The 12,135-nt window shown below is 56.0% G+C and overlaps 1 protein-coding gene across 1 annotated transcript; it reads left to right on the top strand.

Annotated features, from left to right (window-relative positions):
* Positions 1 to 161: 161 nt before the first annotated feature.
* On the top strand, positions 162 to 12,079 carry LOC123256712 (myosin-9). Its single transcript, XM_044685284.1, has 18 exons — positions 162 to 369; positions 616 to 753; positions 1,637 to 1,760; positions 2,114 to 2,285; positions 2,956 to 3,168; positions 3,456 to 3,600; positions 4,205 to 4,411; positions 6,922 to 7,026; positions 7,384 to 7,536; positions 8,231 to 8,479; positions 8,578 to 8,790; positions 9,461 to 9,673; positions 9,999 to 10,160; positions 10,261 to 10,389; positions 11,079 to 11,167; positions 11,257 to 11,380; positions 11,602 to 11,810; positions 11,905 to 12,079. Exons 1-18 carry the CDS (start codon positions 166 to 168, stop codon positions 12,077 to 12,079), a joined length of 3,024 nt encoding a protein of 1,007 aa, XP_044541219.1. The 5' UTR covers positions 162 to 165.
* The last annotated feature ends 56 nt before the right edge of the window (positions 12,080 to 12,135 follow it).

The raw sequence follows: 12,135 nt of genomic DNA, 5'->3' as shown, positions 1-12,135 counted from the left end.
TAGGGACATTCTTCAGCAGGTGGTGTTGCTGCAAGAATTCATGACTCGGTTTATTCCCAGATGTTTGGGGCAAGACTAGTGAGCTCCCTTCCAAGGAGTGTGAGGTTGGAGGATGACCCCTGCTAGTAGGCTGATCCTGGATCTCGGGTGTGTCTTTGGTAGTTGATGGCAGAGAAGCTGCAGCTGCAGGAGCAGCTACAGGCCGAGACGGAGCTGTGTGCCGAGGCTGAGGAGTTGAGGGCCCGCCTGACTGCCAAGAAGCAGGAGCTCGAGGAGATCTGCCATGACTTGGAGGCCAGGGTGGAGGAAGAGGAGGAGCGCTGTCAGCACCTGCAAACAGAAAAGAAGAAAATGCAGCAGAACATCCAGGTGAGAGCGCCCAGAGAGCCAGTATATTTAAGGGCATCTTCCTGCCCACCTGAAACCCCCAAGAAATGGGGGTGTTAGGGTTAAAGCCTGGGAAGACTAAACATTTTCCATTAGAATACATTTAAGTGCCTACTGCATGCTAGGAATATAAGTACGACCTTGAGGAACCTCCATTTGAATGAAGGGATAAATGAGGAGGAACAGGTGAGCGATGGTCCATTGCCACTGTCTCGGTGCCCTTTTCAGGAGCTGGAGGAACAGCTGGAGGAGGAGGAGAGTGCCAGGCAAAAGCTACAACTAGAGAAGGTAACCACAGAAGCCAAGCTGAAGAAGCTTGAGGAGGATCAGATTATCCTGGAGGACCAGAACTGCAAACTCGCCAAGGTGAGCAGGCCTGCAGCCACTTGAAGCCTGGACCCAGGGCGTGAGGAGACCCGGCCCGGCTCAGCCCAGCCGGTGCCATCTCTGGAGACAGGTGGAGCAGCTTCCATCACCCAGGGAGGATTATTCAGGAGATTTGGCCCAGTAGCTCTAGCTTAGTGTTGGGACTGAGAGTGGTTCTGCAGCCAGCAGACTTCCTCCTGATGCCATTAGCTGTAGGAAGTACCTTGCTCAGGGCTGACAGCCCCCGCTCCACTGTAGGAATGGCAGGGATGGAAACGAGAGAAAGGAAAGCTGTTTCACAGATGGGAAAGGTTTGCTTGTAGAAGCGGGATTGGCTTTTCTGTTCTGCTAGCTGCCCTGAGCAGAACCAGGAGCCCTGGGGGCCAGCTGTCAGGAGCTGCACCCCACTGCAGAAACAAGCCAGGGCGCCAATCCTGGGAGAGTCGACTCACTGGATCCTGATTCCCCGTGTCTTTGCTCTCTTGGGGCAGATTACTTCCAGGAATTCTCTTGAGACCTAGAATAAGGGGATTCTTGGGCCTTGTTGGAATCTTCTGGACCAAATACTGTATCCCCTGGGGATACATTCCAAGAGCTACCATAGATGTGTGAAGCCACAGATATAAGCAAACATTGGCTGGTCCCATATAGATAGGCTCGTTCTTCCCACCTTGTGGCTCAGCACTCTGGGGCGTCCCATTCCTACCCCTCTTCCCCCCAACCCCCCCCCCCCAAAAAGCAAAAAAAAAACCGGGAAAGGGAGAGCAGAAGAACCCACAGCAGTCGCAGTGGCACTTTGGGTTAAGCATAGATAACTGCATCCAGAGAAAGCAGAAGTGTGAGTGAGGGGACTGCACTCAGGGCACATTGTTATCCCCCGCAGGAGAAGAAGCTGTTGGAGGACAGAATATCGGAGTTCACCACCAATCTCACGGAAGAGGAGGAGAAGTCCAAGAGCCTGGCCAAACTGAAGAACAAGCATGAGGCCATGATTACGGATCTGGAAGGTAAGAGGGTGGAGACTGGGTCCTGGCCCGGGAAGGGGGATGCTATGAATATGAAATATTCTTGTCATTCCCATCATCTGTCCAATAAGCAAAGCCCAGGATAGGAGTCACTGCACTTGGCTTTCATGAGGTTTGGGAGGAGGGAGAGAGACGCCATTTTCTGCCAGAGGGCCACTTCTCGAGGAGAGAATTCAGCTGGAGCAAGTGGCCTGAAGCCTGGTCCGGCCTGCTTGATGTCCTGAAGAAGGCTATGCTGCCGATGGCACTCCTTATTGCCATGAGCCTTGTGGCTCATCACCTCCTCTTAGAGAGATGGCCACAGCACATCTGCCTTTCCTCTTTTTGACCCTCAGAACGCCTGCGCAGGGAGGAGAAGCAGCGGCAGGAGTTGGAGAAGACCCGGCGGAAGCTGGAGGGAGACTCCACGGACTTGAATGACCAGATTGCTGAGCTGCAGGCCCAGATAGCTGAGCTCAAGATGCAGCTGGCCAAGAAAGAAGAGGAGCTCCAGGCCGCCCTGGCCAGGTGAGGGCCCAGGCTGTGTGCTCCCCTAGCTCCAGGGCCTGCCATCTTTCCACTTGCACTGTGGCCTCGAGAATCATCGCCTCACAATTTCCCTGTGGAAGTCAAGGCAGCAGGGTTTGCTCCCTGGGATGCTCAGAGCCGGCCCAGGTCTTCCTTTCTCAGACCCTACGAGTGAATAAAGGAGGAAGCCAGGGACCTAAGGAACAGTTTCAAGAGAGAGGAAAATGGACCAAGAGGAAGTGGGGAGGAGGTCAGAGAAGCTTCACAGAGAAAGTCATCCCTGAATGAGACCAGGAGGGGGAAAAGGGGGATTGGAGGGAAGAAAGCAAACAGTCAGACTCAGGGGGAACAGAGGTAGAGTGTGTGTCCTAGACCTGGGGTACTACCTAAGCAGGGCCTGGACAAGGGTCAGGACATGAGCGAGTGGGTCAAGAGCAGGGGAAGGGGGACAGTGTGAGAGAGATCCCACAGACTGAGGGGACTGATGGAACAAGGCCAGGCCTTTATGTGAGAAAAAGATGAACTGTGGGCCTGGAATGGGGCTCTATCTTTGGAGGGCGATGCAAGCTCTTGGGTCTGCACCTCTGTGGCCAGGCTCTAGCAGGGGTTTGGTTCTGTGGCAGAGGAAGCTGTCCTTGTCCTGACATGCTGCTACTCTGGTATTTTTCAGAGTGGAGGAGGAAGCGGCCCAAAAGAACATGGCCCTGAAGAAGATCCGGGAGCTGGAATCCCAGATCTCTGAGCTTCAGGAGGACCTGGAATCCGAGCGGGCTTCACGGAACAAGGCTGAGAAACAGAAACGGGATCTGGGAGAGGAGCTGGAGGCTCTGAAGACTGAGCTGGAGGACACCCTGGATTCCACTGCTGCCCAGCAGGAGCTCAGGTGGGCAGTGCAGCCTTTCTGAGGGGCCCTCAGGGGAAGGGGATGGGGACAGGACATCTGTAGCTCCTAGGGGTCCAGCCAGTCAGTGCTTTCTGGAAACCCCCACAGGGCTCTTTGAGTCACTCTCATCAGTGAGTGTGTGTGGGCTGGAGAAGGTGGTCTGGGGCACACTGGGGAGCAAGGGGAGGAGATAGTACAGAAGGTGCCCAGCCCTTTGTGCAGGGTTTCCTTAGGAAGAGACTAGGTTGCCTTAGCCCAGAGTAAAGAGCTGACCTTTCTCTGCCCAGGTCAAAGCGGGAACAGGAAGTAAACATTCTGAAGAAGACTCTTGATGATGAAGCCAAGACCCACGAAGCTCAGATTCAGGAGATGAGGCAGAAACACTCCCAGGCCGTGGAGGAGCTGGCTGAGCAGCTGGAGCAAACCAAGCGGGTATGGAAACCCTGGCCATGCCTGGGAAGCCGGCTGCATGTGAACCTGGCAGTGCCTGGGAGGCCGGCTGCATGTGCAGATTTCAGAGGAAGAGTCAGCCCCTAGGCTGGGGAAAACCTTGAAGACGTGCCATCTGGGGCCTTAGCTTTAGGGCTAAGGACACTGGGCTACCCAGGGAGATGATGCCACTTAGCCAGCCTCTCCTGGTAAGAGGCTGAGCTGCTAAACGAAGCCAGCTTCCCTCGCCACCAAACTGCACTCACTTCCTGGCGTGGCTAGATTTGAAGGCTGTCCTGTGGAAGAGGCACATGTGTCCTTTGGCCCCAGAGGGCAACAGCAGGAGCTGCAGAGAATATCTGCCCCAGACTCAGCCAGAAGCTGTTGTGAGAAGCCCTGTGAGCTGACTCACCAATGCCCCGCCACTGACTTCTCCCACGGGGATGCTGGGCTGTGTTGGGGTTTGGGCTCGGGAGGTCTCAGCCCCTTCTGGTACTGTCTGCCAGGCCCCCTTGAGTGAGGTGTCTTCTCCTGCGGCCATCCTGTCTGGTTTCTGTTGATGATACAGGCCCCCTGCCCTAGTGTCAATTTTTTCCTCCCTCCCCAGGTGAAAGCCAACCTGGAGAAAGCCAAGCAGGCGCTGGAAAGCGAGCGAGCAGAGCTCTCCAACGAGGTGAAGGCCCTTCTGCAAGGCAAAGGGGACTCTGAGCACAAGCGCAAGAAGGTGGAAACCCAGCTGCAGGAGCTGCAGGTGAAGCTCACCGAAGGCGAGAGGGTGCGGACCGAGCTGGCTGACAAGGTCACCAAGCTACAGGTGGGTGTGCCATGGGGGTTGGGGGGCTGGGAGAGTGGGCAGGAGTGTCCTGAACTGGTACCCTGGGGTGCTCTGGACACCCCCAGTGGCTCTAGCTCTGTGCCTAGGCCTGTCTTCTCCCTGTCTGTTTGCATCCTCTCCTAATCCAGTCAGTGGCTTCTTTGCTATAGTCTTCTTTTTCATTCATTCATTCATTCATTCATTCATTCATTCATTCTTTTATTTATTAGTTTTAAGATCTTTATTTCATTAATTAAGAACATTAATTAAGGTTATAGGATTCATGTTCTATCCCTCCCTTCCTTCCACTCCCTCCCATAGCTGACACACAATTCCACTGGGTTTTACATGCATCATTGATCAAGACCTATTTCCATATTATTGATATTTGCACTAGGATGATTGTTTAAGAGTCAGTATCCCTAATTATATATCCCCATCCTCCCATGTGATCAGGCAGTTTTTCTTCTGTTTCTGCTCCCACAGTTCTTTCTCTGGTTGGGGATAGCATCTTTCTCATAAGTCCCTCATAGTTGACCTGGATCATTGCATTACTGCTAGTACAGAAGTCCATTACATTCAATTTTACCACAGTATATCAGTCTCTGTATACAATGTTCTTCTGGCTCTGCTCCTTTTGCTCTGCATCAATTCCTGGAGGTCATTCCAGTTCACGTGGAATTCCTCCAGTTCATTATTCCTTTGAGCACAATAGTATTCCATCACCTGCATATACCACAATTTGTTCAGCCATTCCCCAATTGAAGGACATCCCTCGTTTTCCAGTTTTTTGCCACCACAAAGAGGGAGGCTATAAATATTTTTGTACAAGTCTGTTTATGATCTCTTTGGGGTATAAACCCAGCAGTGATATGGATGGATCAAAGGGCAGTTTGCTACAGTTTTCAGTTGTCCTCTGCAGGTGCCCCCTCCCTTCAAGCCAAGCTTCATGGCCGAGTCTCCAGAAAAAAAGCTTTTGTGACATGTTATCTCCTGTCTCAGCTCCTGTGCCAAGGTCACCATCATGCAATGACCCTGCCAAGCACCCTGCCTTTTGGGGGTTTTGTGGCATGGAAATCCTTTTGTACCATCCAGCACTGTCCTGCCCTTTGTGCAATGGGGTCCCTCTATCTCTCCATAACCTATTCAGCCTTCATGCCTTTGATTTTTGTACAGCAGAACTCCCTTGGACATGGGCTTATCCAACTTGATTTCTGCCAGGATTCAGTCCTAAATCTGCAGCTATTGCTGCTAGACCTCTTCACCTTGCTGTCCCATAAGCTCCACGTATCCTAAACTGACTTTCCCTCTAAATGATCCTCCTTCACTGGAATTTGCCCAGGACTCCACAGCTTTTCCACACACCCAGATTTGACAGCCATGTGGGCATCTTGGAGTCCATTCCTCCTCACTGCCGCATCCTCTCGGTTGCCAGATTATTCTTTCTCTGGTCACTCTGTTCTCTCCACTCCTGGGGCCACTACCGCCTTATTCCAGGCTCTCATCCCCTCTTGCCCACACTGTTGCCTGGTGTCTCCTGACTGGTCCTCCCTGCCTCATTTCCCCATCTCAGTCTATCCCCATCCATTTGTGGCCAAAAGGATTCTCCTGAGGTGTTCTGACCAAAAGGCTTCCCACTCAAGGAATTTTTGGGGACTACCCTTTCCACCTCAGCTAAAAAATAAATTCCCCTGCTTGGCATCAAAGGCCCTTCCTAGTCTTGGCTCCTGCCTAGCTTTCCAGGCTAAGTACTCTCTATCATCTCCCGCCCCACACATTAGAATGAAATGGTTTCCCTGTTCTGTGAAATGACCCATTGGCCCAGGTGACCCCAGGCCTCTCCCCCATTACCACAGGGCCCTTGAAGAGACCATCTTGGTTATTTCCCCAAGTCTTGCCAGTGCTCTCAAACCCTGTCCTCTGCCCCCCCTCCCCCATTAACTTGGGGTATGGGGAGTGCTTGCTTTCTACTTACACAGCTGGGTAAGGTACATTCTTTTGCCCTCTGAGGGCAGGAGCTGTGTCACTGTTGACTAGGTGTCCCCAGTGCCAAGGTACAGAGTAGAAGCCCACTGAGATGTGGTTGGCCTCAGGCTGACCTCAGAACCATGAAGAACTGGGTCCTTCTTGTGACATACATTGGCTATATGATGTTGGACAAGTCACCACAGGTGGAGAAGGGGGTATCCAGGATGATTCTTGGGCCCAGCGTGGTCAGAGATTTCAGACTTTCGCTCTCTTTCTTCTCCCCTCTCTTCCCATGAGTAAATCTGATAGAGATTTTAAATGTGCAGTGAAAACATATTTAATGTTAAAAGGATCATTGGTCAGATTCTAGAAACTCAGGCTTTTAACAGTGACTTGAGAACAGGCCTTTGATGGCCACTTTGTTTTGGCCCACCTGTGGGATGGTCCTTAAATCAGGCTATATGGTGTCCATGGAGGGGCCTGGCTGGTGCAGAGTGCCCAGGCCAGGCTCTTACTTTGGGCCTCTTCTTCTTGTATGCCAGGTTGAGCTGGACAATATCACAGGCCTCCTAAATCAGTCAGACAGCAAATCCAGCAAGCTGGCCAAGGACTTCTCCGCTCTGGAGTCTCAGCTTCAGGACACACAGGTGAGTGTACATCCTGGGGCTTCGGAGCTGCCTGAGATGTCCTTATTTCTCACCTAAGGACCATCTTCTTCTCCCCTGTTCTCCTCCTGCTATAGTGGGGCTTGGGGCAGGGACTGGCACTGTGTCCTTGAGGTCACTTTGGCTTTTTGTCTAGAGGCCATTGTGGCTTAATGGTCAGAGAATTGGCCTCAGCTTCAGGCTGACCTTATACTGGCCCTGGGCTCCTGGGAGCTGCAGGCAGATACAGCTCTATCTGGATGGAGGGAGTTTCCCCCATCGCTGATGTCCCAATGAAAGCAGGCTGAGCCCAGGGTGGGGAGCAGGGGACCACTATGGCCTGTCCCTCTTTGTCCATAGGAATTGCTGCAGGAGGAGACTCGGCAGAAGCTAAGCCTGAGCACCAAACTGAAGCAGACCGAGGATGAAAAGGGTACCTTGAGGGAACAGCTGGAGGAGGAAGAGGAAGCCAAGCGGAACCTGGAGAAGCAGATTGCTACCCTCCACGCCCAGGTATGGGGGGTGCCAGGGCTGGAGGAGGTGGCACTGTCACTGCTCTTTTCTCCCACCCCACCCTCAAGGGTGAACCTGTTGGCTTCTTTTCCCCCAGGAACCAACTTAGAGGCAACTGTGTATCCCCAAGGAGGGCCTGAGAGCCATCATCCTCAACCCAGGCCTATTTCTGGGCCTGCCTGGGGTTTTGTTTCTGAAGTTAGAAAAGGGGCTGCCTTCTTCCTGTCAACAAAGAGGGTGGCTTTCCTTTATGCACCAGCCCTCTGGCATTTCCTGGCAGTCAGCGAGATATGAAGCTAGGAGGGAAAATATTGATAGTAGGGAAGCCTCTGCCTCAGGCCCCTTGACTCTCAAGTGAAGGGGTTCAGTTACTTGGTCTGATCTTTCAGAACTAAACTTCATGTTCATTTAGCAAAAACTGAGCTCCGTTTAAAATTGAGGCATGTTAGATGAGTAAGAAACTCGGCCTCCCTGGAACCTTTCTCCCCGACTTCTCAGATCAGGAGGGTCCTGAAAGCTCACCCTTCCGTGGTCAAGGATGGAGGGAATTGTTTGGGGACGTCGCTAACCGTGACTCCTTGTCAGGGCCTGTGATCTGGCTGTGATCCGGACCTTGCTCTCCAGGTGAGATGGAGCAGCCGCAGAGCCCGGGCCACGGGCTCGCTTAGGCTGATTGTGCCTCCCTTGCCCTCAGGTGGTTGACATGAAGAAGAAGATGGACGATGGTGTGGGCTGCCTGGAGTCCATGGAGGAAGCCAAGAGGAGGTTACAGAAGGACCTGGAGGGGGTGAGCCAGAGGTATGAGGAGAAGGCTGCTGCTTATGACAAGCTGGAGAAGACCAAGACGCGGCTGCAGCAGGAGCTGGATGACCTTCTCGTGGACCTGGACCACCAGAGGCAGATTGTGTCCAACCTGGAGAAGAAGCAAAAGAAATTTGACCAGGTGGGTGAGGCTGCCCTGCCCCTGCCCTGCCCTCCCAGCTGGGAAGGGAGGCCATCCCCAGGGCACTGGCCGGGTGCTGATGGCATGTCATCTCTTAGCTTCTGGCAGAGGAGAAGACCATCTCTGCCAAGTATGCCGAGGAGCGGGACCGAGCCGAGGCCGAGGCGCGGGAGAAGGAGACCAAAGCCTTGTCTCTGGCCCGGGCCTTGGAGGAGGCCATAGAGCAGAAGGCCGAGCTGGAGCGGCTCAACAAACAGTTCCGTACTGAGATGGAGGACCTGATGAGCTCCAAGGATGACGTTGGCAAGAGTGTGAGTCCCTGGGCTCGAGGCCCTCGTGCTTTCCACCCTGCCATGCATATGTCCAGGGGGCAGCGGCACAGAGGGGAGGGAGAAGGGGTGTGCTTTGGGGTGACACACAGGTCTTCCCCCCACCCTGCCAATGCCTTGCTATTCACCCCTTTGAGGCTTTTCTTGGGTGGAAGTCAGTTATTTCCTGTGTTAGGCATTAGCTATCCTTGCAGACTTCATGTCTGAATCCTTCTGATTTAAGTGCAAAGCACATTGCCTTAGCAGCAGCTTTTCAGGGGAAAAAAAAGTCTTCAAGGGTCCTTTACACTTGGCTAAGTTGGACCATTTGAAAAGAAAACTGACCTGAGGAAGAAAGTTTGGAGTCTGCACCACAGTTTAAGAGAAAAATGTGATCTTTAAAAAAGAGAATTAGAGAAAGACCAGCTGGGAACCCAGAGGCCTGGTCCTGGCCCCTTTGGCTTGGCTAGTGCCGTTCTGCCCATTTTCCCCTGCCCCCAGCGCTAGAGCATGTGCAGGCAGTGTGGTGAGGCTTGTGGGGGGCAGTCGGTCTGAGCCCCGAAGTCTGGAGATGAACTTTGCCACCCGGGGCATCTCTGACTGGTTTGGCCCCCTCCCGAGGCTCTGCAGTGGGTGAGACACCCCAGCCCTGAGCCCTGTCCTTGGCCCACAGGTCCATGAGCTGGAGAAGTCCAAGCGGGCCCTGGAGCAGCAGGTGGAAGAGATGAAGACCCAGCTGGAGGAACTGGAAGACGAGCTGCAGGCCACCGAGGACGCCAAGCTACGGCTTGAAGTGAACCTGCAGGCCCTCAAGGCCCAGTTTGAACGGGACCTCCAGGGCCGTGATGAGCAGAGTGAGGAGAAAAAGAAGCAGCTGATCCGGCAGGTGAGGCTCCTTCCCCGCCTTGAGCTCCCTCCCTCAGGTTTGGTTCCTGCATCTGCTCCATCTCTCCTGTCACTGGGAAGAGCCTTGCTACAGCCTGGAATACCCTAGGAGCGAAGTGCCGCCGATCCCCCTTCCTGGGGGGCCCCTGCCCAGCTGGCTCCTCCCAGTGTGAAGAGGGGTCCTCTTCCCCATAATTCTTGGATATCTTCCGCTGCTCAGCATCTCCTCCCGAGGGCCCGGGGGACTGGGGAACACATAGGGTTGGCCTGTAGGCCAGCTGGGGAGTCGGGGAGGCTCAGCTCCCTTTTTGTGCCTCCCCACCAAGGTTCGGGAGATGGAGGCTGAGTTGGAAGACGAGCGGAAACAGCGGTCTGTGGCCGTGGCCGCCAGGAAGAAGCTGGAGATGGACCTGAAGGATTTGGAGGCTCACATCGACTCGGCCAACAAGAGCCGGGACGAGGCCATCAAGCAGCTACGCAAGCTACAGGTGGGAGCCCGCCTCTGGCCTGGGAAGTAGTGGGGGCTTCGGTCTGGGGCAGCCTGTGGCTGGGGGTGCCAACCACGGACCGTCTTGCCCCCGCCCACAGGCCCAGATGAAGGACTACATGCGGGAGCTGGATGACACTCGGGCCTCCCGAGAGGAGATCCTGGCCCAGTCCAAGGAGAACGAGAAGAGGCTCAAGTCCATGGAGGCAGAGATGATCCAGCTGCAGGAGGTGAGAAGGTGGCCCGGGCCTCTGGGCGTCTCTCTCAGGCGCGCTCCCACCTCCAAGGTCTGGTCAGGAATTGCTCGTAGTCGGGCTGAAAAGGGGCTTTTTCAGTGTGGTGGGAGGGAGGCTGACCAGAGCCACTTCCCGGTCTGGAAGATTCCCCACAAAACACAAAAGCAAGTAAAACCTCTGAAGTCATTCAGGGAGGGTCAAGGCCGCCGCCCTGTGTGAGCTGACGGCAAACTTGGAGAATACGCCTCCTCGATGCCCCGCCCAGCACTGCCGGGCGCTGCTCAGGCCACCTCTGGGCCTCTAGAGTCTGCTTCGGGGGTCCCCAGGGTGCTCTGTGAGATTGGATGGAGGGGCCGGAGAAGCCTTGGGTGAGGGATGGGGAACGTGCCCCGAGAGCTGCCCAAAGGGTCTGAAAGGGCAGCTGTCCGGGTGAGGACCGGGGCTCGTTCTGCTCGGCCCCAGCTTCCCAGAGCCGGATGGAGGCAGCACTTCCAGGGCCGTCCGAGGGTGTCGGGTCTGGGCCCTCTCCTGACCGGCCCGACCCAACGGCAGCCCGGCTGCGGGCCACACCGGAGGCGACCACTGTAGGGGGTGGTCCCGAGGCCTTCGGGGAGAGGCAGGCCTGGGGCTGTGTGGAAGATGGGCCAGGGCATGCCTAAGGCCCTGGGCCTGCCCCGTTTCAGGAACTGGCAGCTGCAGAGCGTGCCAAGCGGCAGGCCCAGCAGGAGAGGGACGAGCTGGCTGACGAGATCGCCAACAGCAGCGGCAAAGGGTGAGTGCGGAGGGTGGGCCGGCTCGGACGGCAGGCAGGGGCTGCGCTCTCGCAGGCCTGGGACACAGCCTGGTGCCTCTGCCCCTTAGAGCCCTGGCCTTGGAGGAGAAGCGCCGCCTGGAGGCCCGCATTGCCCAGCTGGAGGAGGAACTGGAGGAGGAACAGGGCAACACCGAGCTGATCAATGACCGGCTCAAGAAAGCCAACCTCCAGGTGTGTGCCCAGCTGTGACCTGGCTCCCTGCTCGGGACACTCTAGGCCTTGGGGGAAGGGGAGAAGGGGTCTTCCGGGGCTGCCCTGGTGTCTGTTCCCAGGGTCAGCCGCCCTTCTCGGGGGCACTTCTGGCGTCTGCCCCTCACCACAAGAGGCAGGAAGCGGAGGGCAGCTTGGATGGCCTCCTCGCCGCTCCAGGGTGACGGCCTCCCCTCCCTCAGATCGACCAGATCAATACGGACCTGAACATGGAGCGGAGCCACGGCCAGAAGAACGAGAACGCGCGCCAGCAGCTGGAGCGCCAGAACAAGGAGCTCAAGGTGAAGCTGCAGGAGATGGAGGGCACCGTCAAGTCCAAGTACAAGGCGTCCATCACCGCCCTGGAGGCCAAGATCGCCCAGCTGGAGGAGCAGCTGGACAACGAGACCAAGTACGGGCACGGGCCGCCCTCCGGCCGGGGGCGGGGGTCTGGGGGCTGCCCCCGGGCCTGGGCCCCTGCTCACCGCCTCCTTTCCCGGTGACAGGGAGCGCCAGGCGGCCTGCAAGCAGGTGCGGCGCGCCGAGAAGAAGCTCAAGGACGTGATCCTGCAAGTGGACGACGAGCGGCGCAACGCGGAGCAGTACAAGGACCAGGTGGGTGCCCCGGCCCCCCCGAGCTCCTCGGCACCCCTGAGCTTCCCAGGCCCCCCCCATCCCTGAGCCCCCTGGCCCCCCCAAGCTCCCAGGCCCCTCCCCCCGGCTCCCCAGCCCCCCGC

This window comes from Gracilinanus agilis, unplaced genomic scaffold (genome assembly GCF_016433145.1).
Source record: "Gracilinanus agilis isolate LMUSP501 unplaced genomic scaffold, AgileGrace unplaced_scaffold94, whole genome shotgun sequence".
NCBI lineage: Eukaryota > Metazoa > Chordata > Mammalia > Didelphimorphia > Didelphidae > Gracilinanus > Gracilinanus agilis.
Note: the sequence above shows the minus strand (reverse complement) of the source record. Positions and strands in the feature narration are given on the sequence as shown.

Coding starts and splice junctions, on each gene's coding strand:
- LOC123256712 (XM_044685284.1), top strand. CDS start 166: ATGGCAGAGAAGCTGCAGCTGCAGGAGCAGCTACAGGCCGAGACGGAG. Junction 7,537..8,230: donor TTGCTACCCTCCACGCCCAG/GTATGGGGGGTG, acceptor CCTTGCCCTCAG/GTGGTTGACATGAAGAAGAA. Junction 9,674..9,998: donor AGAAGCAGCTGATCCGGCAG/GTGAGGCTCCTT, acceptor CTCCCCACCAAG/GTTCGGGAGATGGAGGCTGA.